We start from the raw sequence: 27,500 nt of genomic DNA, 5'->3' as shown, positions 1-27,500 counted from the left end.
CTCGGATAGATGGTTTCCCTTCACATAGCTGCTTTCAGTTGTAGCTGTTTCAACAGCTATGGTGGATGAGGAACCAACCATCCATCCAGCCCCCTCCCCCAGTTAGGGTGCTTCCTGGTTTGGTGGATTTTGTGGCAGTGTGGAGAGGGGGGGGGGCATAGAAGAGATGGACTGAAGACGTGCTGGCCGGAAAACGTCTGTTTGGTGCTAGGACACTTTGGTTTCACCGACTAAAGGCTTAAGCCTAGTCCTCGACTAGATCACACTTTCAATGTAAAACCTCCATTGAAGATGCTTTTTTAGTCTAGGATTAGGCTTACGTCTTGTCTGGGACACCGGGCCCATTGTGTTACAGTTTAAAGTTGTTGCAACTGTTTGTCCCTTTTCATGGGATTCACTTTCACACAGACTTAACTGAGAACTGGTAACATCATCCCTTTTTCCTTCATTTCCGCCGGTGTTGATTCTCCCTCTGTTCTGGACTTCCTGACTGAGTTGGGATTTTGATTTCCCTAAAGGAACCAGACATTATAGCTCACTGTTATTATTGTTTAAAAATAGATTTCAAATGTCCTTTTTTTTTTTATGTCGGTCGATAGAGTAAATACATCTATTGATCTGCTCACACCACTGTGTTTTCACAACATCGCTGACCCCCTTTTTGCTTGCTTTTGGCCGTCATAAGATCGGGCTTTAAATATATATTTTTATATATATATATATATATATTTTTTATATATATACACTATAATATATATATATACTATAATATATATATATACTATAAATTGACAGTTATAATACCTCTAACCTAAGGAAACGCACTCGAACACCGCTCTGTCTTTTGTTCCATCGTGCCCCCCCTAAAAGGCTCTGTTGGGTCTCGGGGGGGGGGGGCAGTAGAGCAACAGAACCACTCTCTCTCTCTCTCTCTTCCAAGTCGTAAAAGTTGCACAGTTGCAACTTTTTTGGGGTGTAATGAGAGGAAATGGCTGTGGCTGCTGTCCTGCTGTCCTGCTGTAGGAGCTGGTGGGAAGATGACGGTGTTGTGTTGATGGTTTGGGAAATGACCCTTGACCCCTCGCTGTCTCTCTCTCTCTCTCTCTCTCTCTCACCCTAGCCACGCATGGACCTTTACTTCAATTACATGGAGAAAATCATCAAGGAGCGCAAGACATCGTCACGGATACGGTTTATGCTGCAGGACATAATCGACCTGCGATTGGTGAGTGTGTGTGTGTGTGTGTGTGTGTGAGTGTACAGGTGCGTGTGTGTGTGTGTGTGTGTGCATGTGTACGCGTGCGTGTGTGTGTGCATGTGTATGTGTATGTGTGTGTACATATGCGTGTATGTATGTATGTGTGTGCGTGCGTGTATGTGTGTGTGCGTGTATGTGTGCATGTGTATGTGTGTGTGCATGTGTATGCGTGCGCGTCTTCTAACGGTGGTGGTTTTCTGGTCTCTGGTCCGCGGTGCAGCACAACTGGGTGTCGAGGCGGGTGGACCAGGGCCCCAAGACAATCGAGCAGATCCACAAGGAGGCCAAGATAGAGGAGCAGGAGGAGCAGAGGAAGGTCCACCAGCAGATGCTCAACAAGGACTCCGGCAGCAAGGGGAGGAGGCCAGGTCAGTCAGGCTCAGGACCCACGGAGAAATCCTCTTTAAGGCTTAGAGCACAGCCAGGCAGGGAGACAGGCAGGCAGGGAGACAGGCAGGCAGACAGGCAGGCAGGGAGACAGGCAGGGAGACAGACAGCCAGACAGGCAGGCAGGCAGGCAGGCAGACAGACAGACAGACAGACATACAGTCGAACTCACAACCTCCAAATCTACAGTCGAACTCACAACACCAGCCCTACATCTCTCTCTACCCCCCAGCCCTACATCTCTCTCTACCCCCCAGCCCTACATCTCTCTCTACCCCCCAGCCCTACATCTCTCTCTACCCCCCAGCCCTACATCCCTCTGTACCACCCAGCCCTACATCCCTCTCCACCCCCCAGCCCTACATCCCTCTCTACCCCCCAGCCCAACATCTCTCTCTACCCCCCAGCCCTACATCCCTCTGTACCACCCAGCCCTACATCCCTCTCCACCCCCCAGCCCTACATCCCTCTCTACCCCCCAGCCCAACATCTCTCTCTACCCCCCAGCCCTACATCCCTCTGTACCACCCAGCCCTACATCCCTCTCCACCCCCCAGCCCTACATCCCTCTCTACCCCCCAGCCCAACATCTCTCTCTACCCCCCAGCCCTACATCCCTCTCTACCCCCCAGCCCTACATCCCTCTCTACCCCCCAACCCTACATCTCTCTCTATCCTCCAGCCCTACATCTCTCTCTACCACCCCGCCCTACATGCCATTATGAGTATCAGGTGGAAACACTAACCTTGTCCTCAATTTCCTTTCAGAATTTTGAACAAATGTACATTAAACTCCGAGCAGCTGTGAAGTCCAAACCACAGTGATGTCACCGGTGGAGGAGAACGGAGAGGGTCCGACATTTTTTACAGTCTCAACGTCTTGCCACATTGATCAGAGACATTTGAAAGAATTCGCAGAATTTGAAAGCCACGATAATCCCCACTTCAGTGTGTTTTGTAATCCTACCGAAGCATTTTATTATCTTTTTGATTAAACACAAATCCTCTGAATAACCTGCATCCATTGTTTGTGTCTGCCACCCCCCACCCCCCAAACTAATGCCATCGTCTGGTGCTTGTTTTCTGCATAATGTGCTCATTGATGTGGTATTCAGGCTCATGGTTATAAAGGATTGCAAGATACAGTATGCCTTCTTAGTAGATGCTGGTTTCACAGTAAAGTTTGAGGAAAGCAAATTACAGACACTAGATGTTGACTCCTGACTGCATTCAAATGTTAAATACTCATTCCGTTGTCCAAAATGTATACCGTACATAGAAGTATTACTTTATAACTATAGAAGGCTCAACATTATCAGGGGTGCAAACTTGTTATGGAAGTATGTTTTAAATTTAGGTCATTGTCTTACTGTATGATGAAGTGCCATCCAATGTTTTTGGAGGCATTTGCACTTCAGCAGATGTTTCTGTACAATAAGAATAAAGCAAAATATGTACCTAAAATTGTCTGTAGGCAAAACAAAAACATTTTCAGGGTAATACCCCTTTAACATGTATTAAAAATGAGCAGACAAATACAGAAGAAAAGACAATTATCAGACAAAATTTGAATTCTTTATTGACATGCTATACAGATGGAACAGTTAGGAAATCACTTCTGTTCTACAGTGGCTCTCACCAAGCTGTTTTCTATGGAGAGAGACAGGAGTGGACCTGTTGGAACATGGTACAGAGTCGGAAGAATTCTAGAACCGCTCAAGTTCTTGCACAGAACCCAACCTGTGGTTTAAGCCATAGAAAGAGAATTCATAGAATTAGAATTCTATAGTTTCAACCTCTTCCCCAGTCTCAGCAAAGGACTGTTAGTTTTCAAAGCTTTGCAGACAGTTACTAAAACATACACTTTGTCATTTATACATATAATATATAATATCTGTATAATATGTATTTATAACTTTATCTTTTATATATTCAACCCCCTCAAACCTTAATTTCTGAAAGAGATGCAGTTAATCCCTGTATGGACAGTTTTGTTTTTAGAGATTGTGTTGCCATGTGGCAATTGGGTCACAACTTGGTTTGCACCCTAGGACAAAGACAGAAGAACATACGGTAGAGTAGATGATCTCGCCATCGAATTTTAAAGTTCATTCCAAATCTAAAATTTGAATTTCAAAGTTAATTCCAAATCTATGGCCCTGCGCATGTCCAGTAAGGTGTTCCGACCAGAAGAGGAACCGTAATTGTAAAGCTTTGAGAACCAAGTGCCGAAGACTAGCAAAGCTATGGAAGTGGTGAAAAAGATGTAGATCCATTTAAAGGTAGACTCAGTGATATGAGGTTACCCACGGGAGGGGGAATGACTTCAGAGATGTCATACCGGCAGTGTAACTTGCTAGCCGCATGACAAAAAAAGGCTTGTCCTCATAAGTCACCCTGCTATTTCATGGCAACGCCATATGGCTGAGTCTTTCTTATTTACGTCCTTTCAAGTGTTGAGTAATGACAAAGAGCCCGAAAAGACAAAAGCGGTCCAATTCTTTCAAGGTGCTTCCTTATCCTATCTCCTTTCCTTTACTACCACTAATGGGTGAAGTGAAAGGACTGATTCCAATGTAAAGTGAACACCCCTTAAACAGCCCTTTCAGACCACTGATCATGAAGGAGAGAGGACGAGGAAAAGAAGCCACTTAAAAACTATTGCCATGTAGCCATTGTGAGTGAGACCCACATGTTTGGAATACAGTTGGTCATTTGTTAATTGTATTGACTAGGTTTGCAGTTGTTAAGCGGAGGCGCTGTCTCACACTAGTCACTGAGTCGCCTCACTCTCCTCCCCATGATCCGATAAGGCAAAGGAACGTCATAAGTAGCAGCATTAACTCTTTAATAAATCCTTGACCGGAAGATCATTCATCTGTTGGATCAGGTTATTTTAGAATTCACATCAATTTCACTGGTCAATGAAAATTCCAAACATCTTGTGGCTGCTTGGCCAAAACAATATAGACACACACACAACCACCCCCTTTCCTTCACTTGTTTCTATGGTAGTGGAAGACATCTATGGTACTGTCCTCCCAGCCTGCTGATTGGCTGAAGGACAGATATTTGACAGAACGGCCAAATGTGTAGCTTTGAAAGAGTTGTCAATCAAATAAGGAATACGATATACAGTAAAATGGACAAGATCTTTGGGAGTCAATCAATCTCATCGTCATAGAAACATTTGAAAAAGAGCAGGGGAGATCTGTGGAAGCTTTGCTCTATGAAAGAAGGAAACGGAAAAGGGGGAAAAAAAAAAAAAAACTCACATATCGTCTTTACAGCAATTATAAAACTAAACAAGGAAATCAGTAGTGTACACACTATTCTTAGTTTTACTGAGAGAAAACAGTACTTCTTTTGTTTGTTTAACTTAAACTCAATGATACACCCAACCCAACTCACCTGCCACAACTCCTCACATAAACCTCTAGGTTTACGACCTCGTCCAACTCTACCTCTACAGCAATGAGGAATTCTTCAAGTATTATATTAGAGGACTTTACATCTGATCTCAATTGTACATGGTATAATTAGTCACACCCAGCAGTACCTCCCCACCGTCAAAACAGTTGCGTAATGGTTTGAGCCTCCATTGGCCCTTTGTGGTCTCAGGACACATTCATTTTCAGAAAGGGGTGGGGAGTCGACACTCAAGACAGCTGCTCGGGCACAGAAAGCACAGGACAGAGCGCAGTGGGTGGTCAGAGACAGAGAGAGAGAGAGGTTGTCTGGTCACCAAAATGAGCGGTCAAGGGGGAAGAAATGTGAGTTTTAAAACAGATTCTCCATGTCAGAGAAACTGTTTTGAGAGTTCTTTGGAGGTGCCAGCTTTGGGATACAGTCCTGACGACGGTCTCTTCAGGAAGGGGTCAGGGGGAGGTGGCGAGGACGCACACCATCAGAGGGGTTCTCCATGACAGCACGTTTCCTTCAGTTCTCACCCCCCCTCATCTCTCAGTCTCTATACCTCCATCTCTCTCTCTCTCTCTCCCCTACCTTCTCTCTTCCTGGCTTTCCTCTCTGTCATCTCCTCTTTTCTAGGGCCATCAGATAACATCTGCAAGTCCAGGGAGACAAATCTCAGTCAGCACACCCAAGGGACATCCTACTAAAGGATCAAATAATAAGTAGGTATCACAGAGCTGCCACTCTGATAAACAATCTGATAAACAACCCACACACTCTGTTGAACAACCCCCCCCCCCCCCCCCCTCCCTGTACCACTGTGGACAATCCAATTTAGCCTTCCTTTGCACTATTGCACACACCCTTGGTCAGTGTGAACACTGAATTACCCTTTGCACTATTGCTGTTTGCAAATACTACTGTTGCACTTACCATATTTTTGCACATTTGTACACACCACTTGTTGATATAGTCTCTATTTATACATCTTTACATACCATAATGTACATTTGTTGTACTACCATAACTGTACATAGCTCATAACTATACCTCTAACTACCGTTCTTGCCATACTGTAGGCTACCTATCACTGTCATGTTCTTATATCACTATTTGCACTTCTGGTTAGATGCTAAACTGCATTTCGTTGTCTGGTACTTGTACTCTGCAATGACAATAAAGTTGAATCTAATCTAATCTAATCTAGAGATACAACACTAAAGAATGAATGAGCAAGATAGCCAGTGTTTCTCTAGTATCTCTATGCTATGTATACACAGTGGATGCAACAGTGAATTACACACAAGAGGAAGAGGGAGAGGATGATGAAGGCTGACCTGCTCTCTGTTGTGCCGGTACATCATCCACTCCGCTCAGCGGCTTCAGGATCCCGTTCTCCCGGAACGCTATGACGGGAATGTGCTTCTCCTCTTCCTCCTCATTTTCCTCTCCCTCATCATGAGGAGAGAGTCTGGAGTCTGGGGGGAGCTCGATCACCTCCTCAAACGAGCCATTCTCCCTGAGAGATAAGAGGGGGGGGGCATTAAGTAAACTGAACTAACACAAACCTTTTATCTGATGACGAAAGTCTGAGAAGAAAATGTAATAAATATGAGTAGAAAACTTGAAATCTGTAGAGACCATCACTATTCCCCTACACCCTGTTCCCTCTACAGAGCTGAACTGAGCTGTGCAGGCCTAGTTACTCATCCACCATAGTTAATTGAACAGTGCTGGAAAGGACAATATGAGAAGAATATACAGTATATCCCATCTGAGACAGCACAGTTCAGGCCCTGTAGTGTGTAAAGTCGAACACTAGAGGGCGCATTCCCCTAAATTAACTGTGATTATATGGGGAGCGCCATCTAGTCAACTTTCTTCATAGTCTGCGTTTTGAGTGGCCGTTGATAATTAACTGCCATGGGTTAAATCCAACTGGCTGATGCCTTCCCAGCTCATAGAAAGTCCCACCTAAATTGACAACATGCCGTCACACATGCAATGAACGAGAAGGATAGCTGGAGCCTTTTCTGTTGATCTATCTCTGTGGTAAAAGCCCTATAATAAACTCCTCCCTCTCTGCCTGCAGCCCTACCTCTCGTCACCAGAGGTCAGCGGTGCTTCGCTGGTGTCAGGGGTGCGGTTGGGGTTCGAGGCTCCGTGGCCGTTCCTGTCGCTGTGCTCGGGCCCCGACACGCTCACCGTCGGGCCTGGAGAGATGGGGGTGGACGCTGGATAACACACACACGCAAAACAAAAACCAGTCAATCACAATAACAGAGCAACCAAAAAAAAGACATCAGATCAGGAACACCGGTTATGAATATAGGACAGGGTAGTGGGAGGACAGAGTGGGAGTGAAGGTTACCTGCTCCATCTCCATTCCTGTGAGGGGTGGCTTTCTAGAGAGGGAGACAAAAGAGATTTCCATTTATTTGTAAATCTCAAGTGCCTAGGTTAGCCACACTCTAATGAGATTCTCAAGGTGTATTACTGTGTATTCGCATTTAGTCCTTGGGCCAAACCATTTTTCACTACCAAATTCTGGGCAAATCCTAGATGTGATTTTCTTATTCCTATACATCCCTAGATTATGTTTTGATATGATAGACCTTTTGGATTGGCAGCTTATTAGTAGTTATCACCTCGTAAAGGTACGGAGTGCTTTTTTCAAAACCGGAGTTTTGCCTAGAAAAGTCCCCTGCCATATATTGCTCCCCTTCGTATGATTCGCGCCTAGCTGTGGTGTGGTTGTGATAGAGACATGAGCCTTTTCATGTTCTTTATGCGCCTGAGTCTCCTAAACACGTAGAGACCAACCCCGAGTCGATCAATGATTCCTACGATGAGCTATGGTAACTTTACCGCACCTACCCCCTACCGATGAATGCCTAATTTTTGCGGTTTTCCGGAGGTATTGTGCGGTAGGTGCGGGAAAGTTACCATAGCTCAGCGTAGGAAGCTCTGATCGACTCGGGGTTGGTCTCTACGTGTTCAGGAGACCCAGGCGCATAAAGCTAACCTGGCTCATGTCTCTATCACAAGCACAGCCCGAGCTATGCGCGACTGACGTGAAGGGGAGCAAAATATGGCAGGGGACTTGTGGACCCGAATGCAGGACACTGAGGCGGAGTCAGATGAAAGGTCAAACCCATGGATGGGTACATTTATTGTTTTCTGAATTTGTATGTTTAAATATACAAATGATACATTATCTACTTAAAATATGCGTTAATTTACATAGTTTTCCAGAATAACAATCTAAAACAAAGTGCTTAAAACAAATAAAGTGTGTGTTTACCTCCTCAAATAAATTAACTTAGCCCCAGCCAGATCCATATTTAGAGGTAAGTTAGCAAGCTAGTTTAGAGTTAGTGGTAATGTATAGCTGGTTACTGGTTAGATAACGAAGCGACCTTGGGTTCCCTGAAAGGTGCTATGTAAATGCAAGTTATTATTATTATTATTATTATTATTATTATTATTATTATAACTAGCTAGCTAGTTTTTTCTACCATAAATCATCTCCTGAAGCCACAACCATCTCCCACTACTGAGGCTACAGAGCAGCGATGTAACAGCTTCATTGACTTTTTCAGATCCAAGGTCAACAACATTCGCTCTCTGATGCCCAGCTCTTCCTCTCTGTCTCCCTCTGCTACCAACCCCTCGCCTGGGAGTTTGCCATCTCTCCCATGTTTCACAGAGGTTCAACAGAGCCACATTATGGAAATCCTTAGAGGAATGAAATCATGCACTTGCGCCCTGGACCCCATTCCCACTGCTCTGCTCAAGTCATACACCAACCTTGCCTTCCTGTCCAAGGTGCTAGTGAAGGAAGTTGCTTCCCAACTCCAGGATCACCTCAAACACAACAACCTGTTTGAAAGATTTCAGTCAGGCTTTCGCTCAGCCCACAGAGTACAGAAACGGCTATGCTAAGGGTGACGAATGAACTGCTAATGACATCCTCCTGGACCTGACAGCAGCATTTGACATGGTGGATCACACTATCCTCCTAGAGCGCCTCCACACCACCATTGGACTCTCAGACTCTGCACTGAAGTGGTTTCAGTCCTATCTCTCTGGCAGGACTGAATACGTCTCACTGGGAGGATGCAAGTCCAGACTTCTCCCTGTTACCTGTGGTGTTCCACAGGGGTCGGTTTTCGGCCCCATCCTCTTCATCACCTACATGCTCCCCCTCGGTCGTGTCATCACCAGATATGGGATGTCTTTCCATTGTTATGCTGATGACACACAGCTCTACATTAAAACTACCCCAAGCCCCTCTGCAGCCATGTCATGTCTCACCACCTGTCTTGAGGAGATAAAGGCATGGATGAACAACAACTTCCTTCAGTTAAACAGTAACAAATCCGAAGCTCGTCTTGTTGGCACCCCACACCAGGTTCAGTCTTCGCCCATATCACAGCTCACCTTCGAGGGTCAAGTCATCCTCTTCTCCTCCTCAGTTTCAAATCTGGGGGTTAGGTTTGACCCTCACCTGACCTTCAGTGACCAAATAAAACACCTGTGCAAAACCTCCTTCTATCATCTCAGAAATATTTCCAAACTCCGTCCCACTCTAACCCTGTCAGATGCAGAGAACTTGTCCATGCCTTTGACTACTGCAATATTCAATGCATGAATAAATGCAATGCTCTTCATCGGGATTCCTGGCAAAAGCATACAGAAGCTGCCATACATCCAGAACAGCGCTGCCAGGATCCTGATGAGAGTCCACAAATACAAGCACATAACCCCTGTTCTACACTCACTACACTGGCTCCCTGTCTCATTCAGGGTTGACTACAAAGTCCTTCTTCTCACCCACAAATGCATCAACGGACACGCACCTCCCTATCTACAAGAACTCATCACTCCACAAACCTCCACCCGCACCCTCAGGTCTTCAAACAGTTTGCTCCTCCAGGTCCCCAATACCAGGCTCCGCACCATGGGGGACCGAGCCTTCTGTTCGGCTCTGCTGTGCCTGTGGAACAGCCTTCCTAGCCAGCTAAGGGCAGTACAGAGCCTGTGCAACAGCCTTCCTAGCCAGCTAAGGGCAGTACAGCGCCTGTGGAACAGCCTTCCTAGCCAGCTAAGGGCAGTACAGAGCCTGTGGAACAGCCTTCCTAGCCAGCTAAGGGCAGTACAGAGCCTGTGCAACAGCCTTCCTAGCCAGCTAAGGGCAGTACAGAGCCTGTGGAACAGCCTTCCTAGCCAGCTATGGGCAGTACAGAGCCTGGACTCTTTTAAGACAGGCCTTTGACTGTTGAACTGTGTTCATTTTTGTGATTTATTTTGAGTTGTTTTACTATGTTTTTAACTTATTATGTTTTAGTTTTTTTTACTCTGTAGCACTCTGAAATTCTTTTGAATGAAAAGTGCAATACAAATAAAATGCATTATTATTATTTATAGTTAATAACACTTTAGTTAGCTAGCTAAACTAGCAAAGTAGCCTGTTGTGTACCCAGGCTTGAGACAGGGTTTTATATTGTAGTAATATTAATGTAACTTAATTTACATTACATTTACAGAAGATTCCTTGTTTGTAGCCCCTCTAAGTTGTAATGAGATCTGCCCCAATTACTGCACCCTGACAATATTTTAGTTTAGAATAAGGTTGGTAATTTAATGTCAAACTAGATGTATTCCTCTATTTCAGAGACCCACATCATCAGCAGTAAGTGTAAGTCTAATGATGGATCCAACTTCAGGTGAATGCAGCAGCAACCTGCCAAGAAAGCGGCATGGACAGCATCATCCACTGCTCTGATGATGGACAGCATCATCCACTGCTCTGATCATGGACAGCATCATCCACTGCTCTGATCATGGACAGCATCATCCACTGCTCTGATGATGGACAGCATCATCCACTGCTCTGATCATGGACAGCATCATCCACTGCTCTGTCATGGACAGCATCATCCACTGCTCTGATCATGGACAGCATCATCCACTGCTCTGATCATGGACAGCATCATCCACTGCTCTGTCATGGACAGCATCATCCACTGCTCTGATCATGGACAGCATCACCCACTGCTCTGATCATGGACAGCATCACCCACTGCTCTGATCATGGACAGCATCATCCACTGCTCTGATTATGGACAGCATCATCCACTGCTCTGATGATGACTCCAACTCAAACCTGGTGTCACCCCAAAACCTGGACTTATGGAGAACTTTGTTGAGGGCGGCAGAAATCAGAAAACATCTCCCAATTTTGGACCACACCTACCACCGGACTCCATACACCTACAGCTTTCACTGCCTTGTGGGCTAAATAAATGTAACTGTTCATTTGCCTCCGCCTCAGTGTCCTGCATTCGGGTCCACTCCCGTACAGAACGTAGGCTAACACACATTTTAAATGACAGCAGTCCATACTTTAAGAGGGGATAAGGTATTAAACTACTAACAACAAGGTCCAACAAGGTCTATCACATCAAATAATATTCTAGGGATGTATAGTAATTAATTACTGTCTTTATCCAATCTGTGGTCCAAATGTTCTTTAAAGATATGCAAATTAACTCATATTTTAAGTAGATAATACATCATTTGCATATTTAAACAGAACATTTCTGAAAACTTGTAATACAAAAAATTATTGTCTCAATGTAAGTAATCAACTGGGGAAGTTTCATGGTGATATCTATTAGGTAAAATGTTTTACCCATCAAAAAGTCCCCGGCCATATTCTGCTCCCCTTCGCGTCAGTCGCGCATAGCTCGGGCTGTGCTTGTGATAGAAACATGAGCCAGGTTAGCTTTATGCGCCTGGGTCTCCTGAACAAGTAGAGACCAACCCCGAGTCGATCAGAGCTTCCTACGCTGAGCTATGGTAACTTTCCCGCACCTACCGCACAATACCTCCGGAAAACCGCAAAAATTAGGCATTCATCGGTAGGGGGTAGGTGCGGTAAAGTTACCATAGCTCATCGTAGGAATCATTGATCGACTCGGGGTTTGTCTCTACGTGTTTAGGAGACTCAGGCGCATAAAGAACATGAAAGGGCTCATGTCTCTATCACAATCACAGCACAGCTAGGCGCGAATCATGCGAAGGGGAGCAGGATATGGCAGGGGACATTTCTAGGCAAAACTCCGGTTTTGAAAAAAGCACTCCGTACCTTTACGAGGTGATAACTACTAATAAGCTGCCAATCCAAAAGGTCTATCATATCAAAACATAATCTAGGGATGTATAGGAATAAGAAAATCACATCTAGGATTTGCCCAGAATTTGGTAGTGAAATGTTCAATTTGGGGGTTTGGCCCAAGGACTAATTGTGACGGCCCTGGCCCCATATATTGTCCTGGCCTGTAATAACATCTGTTTCCCTGTCTGCAGAGAGGCCTCCTGCTGGACAGGGTTACTAATCAGGGGAATGCAGATCAGCTGGTGGACAGCTGATTGTGCCCCACCTGGTTCCAGGATCCGGGACATATAAAAGACCCATGCAGGCCTCAGTATGGAGGCCCCCTTCTAGGCACCATTATTTGTCTTATTTGTTTGTTCCTTGTTTCACACCATGCAACACTCACCTCACCACTTTCCACTACACTCACATTACACCACTGATTTACTGACTACCACACCTCATCTTATTATTGTATTTAGCCTCATTTAGTTTATAATAAAACATTTATTTTCATTACTTTAAAGATCGTGTGTGTGTCTCCCGTCTTTTGTCATGGTCATGAGCCTGGCCGTGACAAATTGGGGGCTCGTCCGTTTTCGTTTTTCTAGCATTATTTTTGATCACCTTTTGGTAAGTAAATATTGCTTTTTTTTTCTATTGAATTCTACCCGGTACTTTTTTGCTTAATTGATAGTTAAAACATTGTGGTTCATCATTACTTGTGGTGCGACTCCCATGGCTTGTTGCCTTGATTGGCAGGGGGTGCCTTGTTAAGTTAATAATAAGCGCGTGTCTCTGTTAGTAGCCTAGGCAGAGATTTTGGTGAATGAACTGCAAACTGGTGTCGTAGTCAATTCCCCACCAGTTCAAAATTATCGCCTGCGGGTGTTTTTTTTGAAAGCCTTGAGTGGCATATTAAGCATTTTGGAGACACACTTATCGCATTTTTGTATATAATAGCCTATTGTTAATTGATCTGCGCGATCGTTTTGTTTGTAATGGTGCTTAGATAGTTTTTTTTCTATTGGGGCAAGAGGGTGTATACAATTGGCTGTCAGTTGCGCACATGTAGGCTACGGGGCTGCCCTGGTAGGTTTACGGTCTCTCTCCTTTGAGTCTGGCTGAGCGTTTTTCTGTAGTGTTGCGGTACGGCGGCTAGAGCAATTGTCTCGGGGACACATTCTTAGCTGTCAGGTGGGCGACCAGCTTGCTGGGGGTCTAACCGGGCTGACGAGTTAGTGTTTAAAGATCCTCCCGCTAACGCATGAAGACTAGGGTTGAGCTTACTCAGTCAGGTCCTGGGGTAGGCAGTCAGATAGGGGCATGCTCCGTTGCGAGGTTGTCAATTTCCTCTGATGCGCGCTGAGTTGTCAATGTATACGTCATCTTGGGTCCATAGGCCTACATTGTCCTGTACTTAATATTGTGATTTAATTAAATAAAAATGTCTGGAGTAGAGGGGTTTATAGCAGCTCCATCCTATGACTTATTGTACCGTTTTACTAAAGCTCAATTGTTATTGGTTGCAAAACATTATGATGTAGCGGTGGTAGAACAAAAGAAACATGAGCTTAGGGCATGTTTAGAGTCGAAACTGGTCGAGATGGCAATTTTGCCACAGCCTGTCAAGGGTTTAGCTTCGCCTGTTGCTAAGCACCCTTTTACATTTGACCAGGAAAAAGAATTGCTCAAACTGAGATTAGACCAGGAATTTGCACTTGAGAAAATGAAATGTGAAGTCCAAATGCAAACTGAAACGGCTAGATTGGAGTTAGAGAGACATAGGTTGAATTTGATTGAAGACGGTAAAATCAGTAGTGAAGTCTTAAGTAGTGGGGGTTCTTTTGCTTCCAGGGGAGCAAATAGAGGCTCATTTGATACAGCAGGAAACTTGAAACTTTTACCTAAATTTAATGAAAGGGATCCTGACTCGTTTTTTTCGTTGTTTGAGCGCCTCGCTGACACTCGTGGTTGGCCAGATGCTGAACGCACCCTCATGTTACAATGTGTTTTTACAGGTCGAGCACAGTTGGCATATTCGTCCCTGAGCCGTGAGGATTCTCTGATTTATGAGAAAGTGAAGTCTGCAGTGCTTAAATCTTATGAACAGGTTCCGGAGGCCTACAGACAGAAATTTAGGAATTGGAGGAGAAACAAGAGTCAGACACATCTTGAGTTTACAAGAGAATTAGTTTTGCATTTCAATCGCTGGTGCAAGGCGTCTGATGTAGATGATTTTGATGATTTGTGTGATCTGATTGTACTGGAGCAATTTAAAAATGCTATTCCCCAGAATATAGCCACCTATATTAGTGAAAAGCAGGTGACTACTCCTGCTGAAGCTGCTGCGTTGGCAGATGATTTTACATTGATTCATAGCAGGGGTAGGTTTGGAGAGCCGCGCACGTTTGGTGAGTCTCGCGCTTATGTGCCAGAGCCTGGGTTTCAGAGGAGTACCTTTGGTTTTGATATGCCACCTGCTGGTCAGTCAGTTGCAACTGATTTTGGTCGTAGAGGTCAGAATAGTTCAAGGAGTTATGAGAATCAGAATAGTTCAAGGAGTTATGAGAATCAGAATAGTTCAAGGAGTTATGAGAAAGTGTGCAGTCACTGCCATAAAAAGGGGCATGTTAAATCTGAATGCTATGCTTTAAAGTCTAGAGGTAAGCCTTGGGCTCCAGTGTCTCATGGGGATGGGGCTAAAGGGGCTGGTTGCGCGGCGCCGGTGGTGCAGCGGGTTAAGTCTGCTGCCCAAGCCTGTGATTCGCTGTCCCAGGTGCGCTCTACACATGTTGAGTCTCCACAATCCTCTGACCTTGAATCTTACTTGCCATTCCTTACAGATGGTTTGGTGTCCCTCGTCGGTGGGGATGAGAAGGTCCCAGTAAACATTTTACGGGATACTGGGGCATTTGATTCGTTTATTTTAGCTTCTGCTTTGCCATTTTCTGATGCCTCTGACACAGGTGACTCCATTCCCATTCGTGGTATGGGTTTGGCTGTATTGCATGTTCCTCTGCACAGAATAATTCTTTCATCTGATTTGTTTCAGGGTGAGATGACTGTGGGTGTGCGCCCAGCGTTGCCCTGTGAGGGGGTGACCATGATCATGGGTAATGGCTTGGTTGGTGCACGAGTGTGGGCAGATGTGGCGCCACCTGTGGTGGTTACGTCTGTGCCTGTATTTAAAAGCAAGCCTGATGAAAGTGAACGGGAGTTTCCTGAGGTGTTCACTGCGTGTGCCGTAACTCGTGCCATGAGCCGTGCCACGCCTGACCCTGACAAAATGGTGGATGATGTGGAGCATGTGATATCACTGTCTGATTTTCCCCTGTCTGTCCCTCACAGTGAACTGGTGAGAGAGCAGCGGGCAGATCCAAGTCTGAAAGAGCTGTTTGAGGGAGCTCTCCCTGCTGGGGGGGTGAGGAACAGCGCCCATGCCTATTTCATTCACAATGAGGTATTGGTGAGGAAGTGGGTTCCCCATGGCGTTGAGTTTGTGGGAGACCCCATTTACCAAATTGTTGTGCCCTCCAAGTATCGCAGCTTGGTTCTGCAGGTGTCACATGATGAGGGTGGACACCTAGGAGTTTCTAAGACCTATGATCGCATCCTCCGTTACTTCGTTTGGCCTCGCCTTAAGAGGGATGTGGCAGCCTATGTAAAAACATGTCATACATGTCAGTTGACAGGAAAGCCGAATCAGAGCATTACACCGGCTCCATTGAGTCCGATTCAGGCAACCAGTCAACCGTTTGACCATCTCATTATTGATTGTGTAGGTCCCCTCCCTCCGTCTCGTACTGGGGCTAAGTATTTGCTGACAGTTATGTGCCAGGCTACCAGGTATCCTGCAGCTTATCCCTTACGCAATATCACCACCAAGTCTGTAGTCCGTGCCTTGACTCAGTTCATTTCAATCTTTGGCATACCAAAAATCATCCAGTCTGACCAGGGTTCTAATTTCTCTTCCCATCTGTTCGCTCAGGTCCTGAAACAGCTGCGCGTTAAGCACAACAGGGCGTCAGCCTATCACGCGCAGAGCCAGGGCGCATTGGAGCGATTCCATGCAACTTTGAAATCTTTGTTGCGCGCCTACTGTACTGAGCTGGACGGAGATTGGGAGGAGGGGCTTCCTTGGATGATGTTAGCCGCCAGGGAGGTGAGCCAGGAAAGTACGGGTTTTAGTCCCAATGATCTGGTGTTCGGACACACAGTACGTGGCCCCTTGGCCGTTATCCAAGATGATTGGAAAGAGTCCGAACCACCAAAAAACTTGCTTAGTTACGTACTCGGCTTTAAGCATAGGCTTTATGAAGCCGGTGAGCTGGCAAAAGAAAAACTAGCTAGTGCACAAAAGAAAATGAAACGCCTTTATGACCGCCGAACTGAGCCACGGAAGTTTAGCCCGGGTGATCAGGTTCTGGCACTCTTGCCCATGGTTGATTCCCCCTTTTGTGCTAAATTTACTGGTCCACATACTGTAGTAAAGCAAGTGTCTGATCTTAATTACCTGATTGCTACACCTTTGCGTAGGAAGCCTAATCAGCTCTGCCACATTAATTTATTGAAACCGTATTATGACCGTGTGTCTGATTCTGTGGAGCAGGCGTCAGTTCCTGTTCTTCCGGCGTGTGTAGCCAGTACAGTAGGGGATTCCCCTCAGGTGGTGGCAGAGCCTGAGGAGGATGGCCTATCCAGTCCCGACCAGGAGTTGTTGACTGGAAGATTGAAAAATTCAGAGTCCTTTCGTGATCTTGGGAGCTCGTTGGGGCATTTAACAGAGGTTGAATGTACCCAACTGCTGCATCTTGTTAAGGATTATCCATCCATTTTTACGTCACATAAAAGGGAAGGACAATGTAGTGGCAGATGCATTGTCCAGGGCCCCTTGTTAAAATTGTTTTTGTGTTAACTAATTTCGTGTTTTTACCCTTCTACTGTTCCTGCTCCTCTTAATTATGGCTTCATTGGTACCTGTTGCCGAGGTTGGAGTAATGGTGGTTGGTCCTGAATACAGGTGATTATATATTATTTTACTGTGGGGTGTTTCCCTGTTGTGCAGTGTTCCCTTTGGGACCCTGTTTCTATGGGAGGGGGTGTGACGGCCCTGGCCCCATATATTGTCCTGGCCTGTAATAACATCTGTTTCCCTGTCTGCAGAGAGGCCTCCTGCTGGACAGGGTTACTAATCAGGGGAATGCAGATCAGCTGGTGGACAGCTGATTGTGCCCCACCTGGTTCCAGGATCCGGGACATATAAAAGACCCATGCAGGCCTCAGTATGGAGGCCCCCTTCTAGGCACCATTATTTGTCTTATTTGTTTGTTCCTTGTTTCACACCATGCAACACTCACCTCACCACTTTCCACTACACTCACATTACACCACTGATTTACTGACTACCACACCTCATCTTATTATTGTATTTAGCCTCATTTAGTTTATAATAAAACATTTATTTTCATTACTTTAAAGATCGTGTGTGTGTCTCCCGTCTTTTGTCATGGTCATGAGCCTGGCCGTGACAGCATATTATTGGGTCGCTATTGCATTGTGTCCTATTGTTTTTCGAAGAGCAGAGCATGCAAATGAGAAGCCCATTGTGTTATCATACACTCCTGTGTGGCCCAGTACATATGACAAACGTTGAACTATGCAGTTACTAAGGCGGTGGAGAAAGCTGTGTACCAGTGGACTGTGATGCAGTGTCTGAGAGTAAGAACCTACAGCACCTTCTCTGCAGGGTCTGAGCGACGCGTCCTCTTCATGATCTCCTCTAGACGCTGGGAGAGACGAGCGGATGGAGGGGGAGGATTTAAGATGCACATTCAATTAGGCTGTATATTCTGTATTTGTGCGTGGTCAAATGTAAATAATAATAATAACTTTTATTTGTATAGCACTTTTCCTGCAAACGTTGACAAATGGTAGTTTGGTTGTTAGAGGAGTGAGCGGTGTGTGTGTGTGGGGGGGGTACCTTCTTCCTCTCCGAGCGTTCGGCCTCCTCCTTCTGGAAGTGTTTCTCTCTCTCCTGCCTCAGTCGCTCCGCCTCCTCCCTCTGACGAGACTCCGCCTCTTCCCTCTGACGAGCCTCAGCCTCCTCCCTCTGGAGCAACACGCAGAGCAGAAGGCCTCGTCATCACATCATTGATAAAAAAAAGCAGCCTCAAATCTCTAATGTGTTTCAAATGTCCTATAGACCTATAGGATTCAAACACGGGGTGTAGCTAACTTGCCACCGGGTTCTCCGCCGGGTTCTCTGCAGGACTTTTGAACAAGGTGGCGCTGGATTTCATTATCAAAACAGACTCTTGTTTATTCATGTGGTATAAACAAACTGGTATGAACACAGGCTCGCTTTCACTTTACCTTTTAACAACGATGTCATTGGTGATCAAAGATAGTTACTCTATCATTAGTAATTATTTGTGTAATTTACTCTGACCATGTTTACATAGTGGAGTAGTAGAGTCCAGGGAAAACTGTTGCGCCTTACTGTGTCCTTTTTCTTCCAATGATTGGTTACAGGTGCGGTAGTTAAAAAAAATAATGAGACAGTGAGAGTAGAGGCACACTGTATAAACTTTAAGGAAAACTCCTCTACTCCCACTGTCTACATTGTGGAGTAGCCAAGTCCACGAGTTGGGGCCCCTCTTACAGTCTTTGGGGAGAACTGTGAAGACATTGCTGCATACATCTGTGCACAATGTATAGACCAAGCAATTGCAGAGGTAAGGCATGTGTGTGTGTGTATGTGTGTGTGTGTGTGTGTGTGTCCTCTTTTAGGGCTTTCACACCGGCAGTTCCGAACGCCGGTTCGCGTTCGCGTTCGGAAACCTCCGAACGTTGGCGCTGTCTGGCGAACGATACACTGGTATGAACGCGGGCTCGTTCGCCAGACAGCGCCAACGTTCGGAGGTTTCCGAACGCGAACCGGCGTTCGGAACTGCCGGTGTGAAAGCCCTATCTCTGACCTGTTTCTGTTCCTCTCTCTCTCTCTGGGCTCTCTCTTCCTCCGCTTGTCTTTCGTCTTCCTCCTTTCTTTTCTTCTCCTCTGCCTGAGCCTGTGCCTCCTCCTCTCTCCGCGCCCGCTCCTCAGCCTTACGCCGGGCCATCTCCTCCCTGCCCCGTCTACACACACACACACACACACACGAGTTAAGTTCATAGTATGAGGATATACACACATACACCTGTCAATCAGGATACACACAAACATTATACACAGTCAAGATTGCAAAAACACATACACGCACATCATACATACAGTGTCACACAGACTCGCGCGCACGCACGCACGCACGCACACACGCACACACACACACACACTGACTTCTCTGCCTCCTCCTGTAGCCTGCGCTCCTCCTCCTCCTTCTCCCTCTGCTCGCGGGCCTGACGGCGTTTCTCAGCCAGGATGCGCGTGGCCTCCTCGGGGTCGCTGGTCCCCGCCGAGGGCCTGTGGGCCGGAGGGCTGCCAACACCCTCTACAGGTATGTCAGTGCTGCTTTTTGATTGGCCCAGCGGCTGTGGGCGGGGCTGGGTGTGGGGGTCGGGGCTCTGGACCTCCTGCTCTCCCTCAGGTCCAGGTGACCCCCGGGGGCTCTCTGGCGTCGCCCTGGCGGGGCGCATGTTCCCCGGGTCCTCCCCGCTGGGGGACTTTAGCTGCTTCGGGGTGGGGGGGCGTGGGATGGACTTCTGGGGGGGTCTGGAGAGAGAAGTGGAGAGGGAAGGGGAGAGAGGGAAGAACCATTGTGTCAAGACCAGGGGAGGCAGAGGAGGAACGTTTGATATTTTTATAAGATATATTCTTCGTTCCATTCCATGCATTACAATCAGCCTGTACCCTGATTTCTACCTCCACCAGCCTCCCCTGGTCAGGACACCGTCATGCGTGGCGTACTCGAATAACATTACCAATGAATGACAACTACCACGGCAAGTACTAAACATAGCCTATACATATCTCCTATTTGGTCATAAACCTAACCTGCATCAATTTGCATAATTTCTAAAAAGTGCTATACAAATTAAGGTTATTATTATTACTATTATTATTATTATCTTCACTAACCTTAATCCCGCCGACTCATCTATTGTAACCCTTACCGTAACTAAGAAAATCTCAAAGGCAACAGCAAAAGTCAGTGCAGGGGTTGTCATTGCCCTTACCGGCCAGGCGAGGGCGCTGTCCCTCTGCACCGCTGGTTGCCTGGCGACGGGGTCCTCTTGCCAGCAGGGGGAAGGCTCAGAATGGGAGCCAATGGGAGAGAGAGGTTGCTCCACGACTTCCTCGCGAAATCCCTGTCCTTCTGCTGTCGACACCACAGAGTAGGAAAGTCAGATAGTGTCAGAGAGAGAGAGAGAGAGAGGAAGGATGAGAGATAGAGAGAGTGAGAGAGAGAGTGAGAGAGAGAGAGAAAGAGAGAGGGAAGGAGAATGAGAAAGTGAGAGAGAGTGAGGACGAGAGAGAGAGAGAGGACGAGAGAGTGAGAGAGAGGATGAGAGAGAGAGAGGACGAGAGAGAGAGAGAGAGAGAGAGAGAGAGAGAGAGAGAGAGAGAGACAGAGAGAAAGATGCACAGTGGCAGTGGATATACAGTAGACAACACTGTTAGCCTGAGGGAAGGACATTAACCCTTTAACCAAAGGAAAACCAAGATGGAGTGTGTGTGCGTGTATGTGTGTGTGTGTGTGTGTGTGTGTCTAACATAAGTCAGTGGATGGGCACTGTAAGTCCTTAATGACATAATCTGTCACACACACAAAGACAGATGGGTACTGAGTACAGTCAGTGTTAATGAGAGGAGGGCTCCAGAGCCAGATCTATTGTGTATGACTGATCTGGGTTTCACACGCGCACGAGAGGTTCTCACACACACACACACACACACACACACACACACACACACACACACACAGGTCCCTCCCTGGACATTCTCGTCCAATGTATTTTGAGAAAGAGGTCGATGAGAGCGGCCGTGAGGAATCCTTGTGAGATTTGGCCATGCTAGAATTCCATTTCTCCTCACTTTTGTCCTGACGTGTGCACGTTTACAAATCCTCACAAGGAAACTTAGAGATATGACATTGTGACTCACCTGTGTAGTGCCGGAGGTCCTCCTGCGTACGACGCCGTCCTTGGGGAGGCTGCGCTCTTGGCTCCGGCACTGAGGCTGGGACTGGATGGACTTGAAGGACATAGACCCCATAGGGTGGCAGGACACTGAGCGAGGACAAACAGGCAAGGCTACAGTAATGGGGTTTTGGAACATACAAGGGTTTAGGAATGAAAAGAAAAAAATAAAGACCAGAGGAATAGTTTTTTTTTTTTGGAGTGATGGATGGAGGAGGGAAGGGAAGGAGAGAGGGTGAGGTATGGCGGAGAGAGGGAAGGGAAGGAGAGAGGGTGAGGTATGGCGGAGAGAGGGAAGGGAAGGAGAGAGGGTGAGGTATGGCGGAGAGAGGGAAGGGAAGGAGAGAGGGTGAGGTATGGCGGAGAGAGGGAAGGGAAGGAGAGAGGGTGAGGTATGGCGGAGAGAGGGAAGGGAAGGAGAGAGGGTGAGGTATGGCGGAGAGAGGGAAGAAGAGAAAAAGAGAGGTTGTCAGGAGCTACCGCGTTGAAACACCAGGGATGAGGAGACTACAACCATCACTGGAGTTAAAGAATAAAAGTCCTCGTACGTCTCAAAAGACATTGAGGGGGATATTACCATAATCATACATTAAGAGTGGTGTGTAACATTTAATCTGTTCCCCCTTGCAACAGGGTCCAGTGATGGATGAGTTCATCAGATCTCAGACACATTAGTAATGCAAACCAATTAGGGCTATTGATCCCAAACACATTAGAGATGACACGTCAATCACTTAGAGACAGCATGCCGCTCAGCAAGAACCACACCACCAATGTAAGAGAGAAAGAGAGAGAAATATAGTGTGTGTGTGTGTGTGTGCACACGCGCAAGTGTTAGTCTGAGACATACACATGCACCTCAGCAAGACCCGTACCCAAGAGAAATAGAAAGATGTGCCGTGTGTGTGTGTGTGTGTGAGAGTGTAAGAAACAGTGAGAAACTAGAAGAACTGGAAGTCTAGTAAGTATAAAAGAAAAAGTATTTCAAAGACAGAGAAAACCCAGAGTATTAACAAGTAGATAAAAAACACTCTGCAGTGTCAGAACTCAAGAGGGTATAAAGTATCACTCCAAAACATGTTTTACACACGATAAATCAGCATTAAAACGGCATCAAGCGACACACAACGAAACTCAAAATTGTGGGCGCACACCGACACAAAAGGGTAGACCGTCTGAAACTGTTGTGGCTCCCAATGGGGGCACCATACGCTGTTACCGTAGTAACTGAGTGAGACAGGGCAGGACGCCAAGGGGAAACCTTCCTGAAAGGGTGGCTTGTTGGGCCTGTGTGTGTGTGTGTGTGTGTGTGTGTGTGTGTGTGTATGTGTGTGTGTGCAGTGCCAGACACTGGCTGGTGTGAATGTATCAGACTGAGTACAGCTTTGAGACTTACTGGGTCTGCTGTGGTATGTTTGTGCCCTGGGCCTTCTCAATAGGTGTTGTGTTCTGGTGTGTGTGTGTGTGTGTAATGTGTGAATTATGTAGTGTGTGTGTGTGTGTATGTCTAATGTGTGAATTAATTATGTAGTGTTTGTGTGTGTGTGTGTGTGTGTTACCTGCTTCTCCAGACAGACTCATGGCGCTGCGGCTCCTGGCCAGGTAGGAGTGTGTGGGCTGCTGCAGGCGACTGACCATGGTGTTCTCCCAGGTGGTCAACGGCATACGACGCATACCTAACACACACACACACACACACACACACACACACACACACACACAGACACACACAGACAGAGTTAACCTCCAGCAACATACAGCAGCAAAGAGTTACCTTAGAACCATGCACAACACATTAAACCATTGCAATTAAGCCAATTAAAGTATCTTGCAACGCATTAACAGTATGTGACAGCAAAGTGATTAGCAGCACAGTGCGTAATAACAGCCATAATTAAGTATTTAATCCCCACCCCCCTGTTGAAACCATAGAAGCTGTGTGTCAGTGTCGCATTAAAGTAATGTCATATCGCAACATGCATCCGCTTTATAGGGAGCAGTTATTGAAGACACATGCACGTGTTTAACATGGGAGGAAGCACACAGCCTGGGGGGTATTCCATCAACTTCGCTAAGGAAAAATCCAGGCTTATTTTGATATTGTCTCGTTAAACTGTCTCGTTAAGCATGGAGGAATCTCACGAGATTTATCAAAACAGGCCTGGATTTTCGTTTAGCAACGTTGATGGAATACCCCCCTGGAGCGCAAACCAAGAACAAACATTGTAAATAAACAACATGGAGGACATAAAGGGGAGTATTAACCTCCCGCTTTCGCCTGGTGTGCCATCATCCCCAGCTAGTTTGGGATAAAGTCACACTGGAAGGTCACAAAACCAGCGTTCCAATTCTCGACCCATTTCCCAACGAAGTGTGCACTTCCATAAATGGATTTAAAAGAAGAGGATTCCTTTAAAACGACTGGTGTACAAGCCCATGCCTATCCTATGCTTTTCAAATCCATGTGGGGTAGTGCATAAGTGCACACTTCAGGGGGGAAAAGAGTGGAAAATCGAAGAGACGAAGGCGGATAGAGTATGCTGTGTCCCTCGTCATGCTGGGTAATTGATTAATTAATTGAGTAATTAGAGAATTGCCAACAGACAGGTTTGAACACCGGTGTGAGTACAACCAAGCCACACATGGCCATGCTAGAGGTCTGGGTCTGGGTTAGTGTGTCTTTATGTGCTTATGTGCACATTGATGTTGAATCTGCTTGTTCATAAGGGTTTGGCTAGGCTAGGCTAACTGTGCAGGTTTGCTGATCATATGGATGGGTTTCATGCCCAGTTGTTTGGAAGGTTGAGGTGATTGGTAGATCAGATCAACTGTGCAGCAGTGTCTACTTCAGTCAGACCTTCGTGAACAAGCAGACTATGTGCAGTGGGGTTTAGACCAAGCTGTTCAGGCAATTGAGCTTTGGGACAGATACCATTGGGCTGGAAACCATTAACACCTTTTCTAACAATACAGCCTGCATAGCTATTGGAACAGGGCTAACCCTAACCCTGTAATGTATAAATTGTGTGTGTGTGTGTGTGTGTGTGTGTGTGTGTGTGTGTGTGTGAACCTGTCTGTGTACACAAACACGTGTCTCTATTGTTTCTAGTCTATGGCTATGACTGTTGGTGCCTGTCCTCTCCTAGTCTGTAATAGCAAGGCAAAAACATGAAGAAAAAAAACGAAGAGCGTGAGTCAACAAAAACAGAAAGATTATCCTCCAGTCCAGAGCAGAGGATTAGAGAACAAGGGGTCACCATAGTGTAAAAACACCCCATATACTATAGTAGAGTGAGGATGAATGACCTTATGAACAGAGCGTGACTGACCGATACACAACACTGGAATTAATCATACTAGATTATAGCGTCTCCTAGAATGTCCTTCATGCATAACATTGCTCCATAGATGGAGATTGAGAGAGACGAGACGCATCATAAACACAGTGATGAAAAGGGGACAAAAAACTAGTAACATGTAGAGTGATAGTTTGGCAGCATTGAAACGCTGGGGCACTCAACATGGAAGGTTGGGATTCTGCAGCTTGCCATTGTGTCACACACACACAGAATGACTGTGTTATCTTTAAACAGGTAGGTTCTATATCATGACTGATTTCTTATGGACATAAATTCTAATGCTAATAAATAAATGTTTAGAAAATAAAAACAAGTTCGTTTCCAGCCCATGTTCTGTTTTCCAGTGTGAACGTTAACGGAGTGAAGGGGATGAGATTCCCACGTTTCCCTGAAACACCTGTTGGTTTGTCGTGGGCGGTCTTTGCCCAGTGTAGGCGGGGTTTGGAATGTGATTTGCTAATGAGGGAGGAAGAGGAGGTCCTTTTCTGTAAGGCTGTGAGCAAGGACAAACCACACGAAAACTTCAATAAAAATGCACACTCTAGAGGGGCTGGGTTACTAGGTCAATATTATAACCATGTTCATACATCATTTGACCTTTGACCTAAGGGGAATAACAGTGAAATGTGGTAATTTGTTATTATTCCTGAAACCCCCTGACTTAGTGGTCGATTGTCTGTCAAAGATCGCATCTCTCTCCAGGAGGGAACAACTACAATAACAAATTCCCACATGTTGCTGTTGTTCACCTTTCATTCAATGCAAAAGAGCTTTAAACCTTAAAAACGTATGTAATTGAACTTTTAGTCATGTTCTTCACCCTGAATTATCCAAAAAGTATCCAGCTGAAACAGTCATTTGTTAGTGTTGTGCATGAACCATATCATAACAGTGACAGTTAAAAGATTGTCCCATATATCTTCTGGTGACACTTTTTACCACTTCTTACTTCTTACTGCAACCAATGTAATCTTTACTAGACAAACTGAAAAATAACAATGACAACTTAAAAAACGAGACACAAAGACACAACATAAAACAGAGTGTGTGTGACCAGAACTCTGAGTGAGTGAGTGAGTGAGTGAGTGTGTGTGTGTGTGTGTGTGTGTGTGTGTGTGTGTGTGTGTGTGTGTGTGTGTGTGTGTGTATTTACCTCAGTCTGTCGATTGTAAAAGAGTGGCAGAGTGTGTGTGTGTGTGTTTACCTCTGTCTGGCGAGTGTAAAAGCGTGGCAGAGGAGTAGGATAGGCGCTTGGTTATGACTGGGTCTGCGTGTTTGGACAGATTCATGGTCGACACTGACCTCCTGTCAGCATCTACAAACAGACAGATACAAAGACATCAGACAACAAGCACCTCAAAAACATAGAGGGGGCAGAGACGAAAAGGGTGGGGGTCGGGGGGGGTAAGGGGGTGAGTGAGAGAGAGCTGGAACCAGCACAGCTCTCTTTGTAGGGTCAGTCAGGATTCTATTCTACACACTATGTTAGCTAGCAAGGAAAGTCTAGCATTATGTTGCTGGCGTCATAGAACTAGCATAGAATTTGAGCCCACACCTTGTGATGGTAACTAGCATTAGTCCTAAAGATGAGTCACTTATCCAATGTTAAAGCGTGCTAAAATGATATGGTGGACGAGGCACTAATGCTCTAGTTTGGTACTTGCACTCATTCTCCAATGCTAATGCTAATTGAATATCATATTCACTTATAATCAACCTATAGTTACGTTAGCGCTAACATTCTAATTCAGTTTCGACATACAAATACAGTTACACTAGCTACCGCTAGCTGGCTAATGCACACTGATATATTCACATCGGGAGCTCATGCCGTATCTGCGGTAGAGACTGAAAGCACCCTGGAGGTGGTGCTCCAGTCCTGCTAGGTCGAGGGGATAGAGGAAAGCCGACTCGACAAAACCTGAACCAGGGGGGAAAACAACCAGAGACATAGAGAGAGAGAGAGAGAGAGAGAGAGAGAGAGAGAGAGAGAGAGAGAGAGAGAGAGAGGGGGAGAGAAAGGGAGAGAGAGGGAGAGAGAGAGCCAGAGCAGGGTATGAGTCAGCAAAAACAGCAGCGGGTAGAGAGACTGAACATTCAACATAAACACAGTTTAATAACACACGCACACACACACACGCACACGCACACGCGCGCGCACACACACACACACACACACACACACACACACACACACACACACACACACACACACACACACACACACACACACACAAAGATGAGGACTTAAATAATAGCAGAAACCTGGCAATAGTAACTCTATTAGGGCTGCAACTAACGATTATTTTGATAACCGATTAATCTACCGATTATTTTTCGATTAATCGATTAATCGGATACAAATGAAAAAAACTGATTTCTTTTGCAAATTTTATTTTATGTTTTCTAAAACAGCCAGGCCTATACATATACATGTGCAAAATGAATAAGTATTAATAAAAAATAAAAAATAATATAAATAAAAAAGGCTTTGCTACATCAAATAGGTTTAACAACAGGCCATGGACTATGGCGGTAGATTGTTTCAATAAAGTAATTGAACTCTAGCTCAATACATGCATTGTTTTAGGTAATAACTTTGCTTAATGTAAAGGTCAGTAACCCAAAGTGCAATATAGGCTACAGACAAGACACTAATGTTTTTATATAACAGATATGCTCCAAAACAATGCAATGTGTCCTCTCACTCCATACAATAGGCTAGGCTACAGTCAGTGCCTCACTCTAACTCACGGGTAGCTTGGTAGGCTACCACTAGCTA

The 27,500-nt window shown here is 45.8% G+C and overlaps 2 protein-coding genes across 2 annotated transcripts in view; one reads left to right on the top strand and one right to left on the bottom strand.

The window, feature by feature from the left end:
- Positions 1-2,421, top strand: part of LOC308151971 (eukaryotic translation initiation factor 4 gamma 3-like) — a gene marked incomplete at both ends in the record, with an annotated part of 9,118 nt that extends 6,697 nt beyond the window's left edge. Inside the window, 3 exons of the mRNA XM_080524874.1 lie at positions 1,121-1,225; positions 1,479-1,626; positions 2,414-2,421. Of these exons, the coding sequence (XP_080381000.1) occupies positions 1,121-1,225; positions 1,479-1,626; positions 2,414-2,421 (261 nt within the window). The remainder of the gene's footprint in view (positions 1-1,120; positions 1,226-1,478; positions 1,627-2,413) is intronic.
- Positions 2,422-3,231: 810 nt separating this feature from the next.
- Positions 3,232-27,500, bottom strand: part of LOC308151961 (ensconsin-like) — a gene marked incomplete at its 5' end in the record, with an annotated part of 49,545 nt that continues 25,276 nt past the window's right edge. Inside the window, 13 exons of the mRNA XM_080524863.1 lie at positions 3,232-5,711; positions 6,397-6,578; positions 7,158-7,293; positions 7,431-7,464; positions 17,960-18,010; positions 18,205-18,333; positions 19,202-19,358; positions 19,561-19,932; positions 20,397-20,539; positions 21,325-21,449; positions 22,919-23,035; positions 25,116-25,211; positions 25,923-26,033. Coding sequence (XP_080380989.1) covers positions 5,701-5,711; positions 6,397-6,578; positions 7,158-7,293; positions 7,431-7,464; positions 17,960-18,010; positions 18,205-18,333; positions 19,202-19,358; positions 19,561-19,932; positions 20,397-20,539; positions 21,325-21,449; positions 22,919-23,035; positions 25,116-25,211; positions 25,923-26,033 — 1,664 coding nt within the window. The 3' untranslated portion in view covers positions 3,232-5,700. The remainder of the gene's footprint in view (positions 5,712-6,396; positions 6,579-7,157; positions 7,294-7,430; positions 7,465-17,959; positions 18,011-18,204; positions 18,334-19,201; positions 19,359-19,560; positions 19,933-20,396; positions 20,540-21,324; positions 21,450-22,918; positions 23,036-25,115; positions 25,212-25,922; positions 26,034-27,500) is intronic.

Source organism: Nansenia antarctica, assembly GCF_963989245.1.
Source record: "Nansenia antarctica genome assembly, chromosome: 1".
Lineage (NCBI taxonomy): Eukaryota > Metazoa > Chordata > Actinopteri > Argentiniformes > Microstomatidae > Nansenia > Nansenia antarctica.
This window is presented reverse-complemented; position numbering and strand designations above follow the sequence as displayed.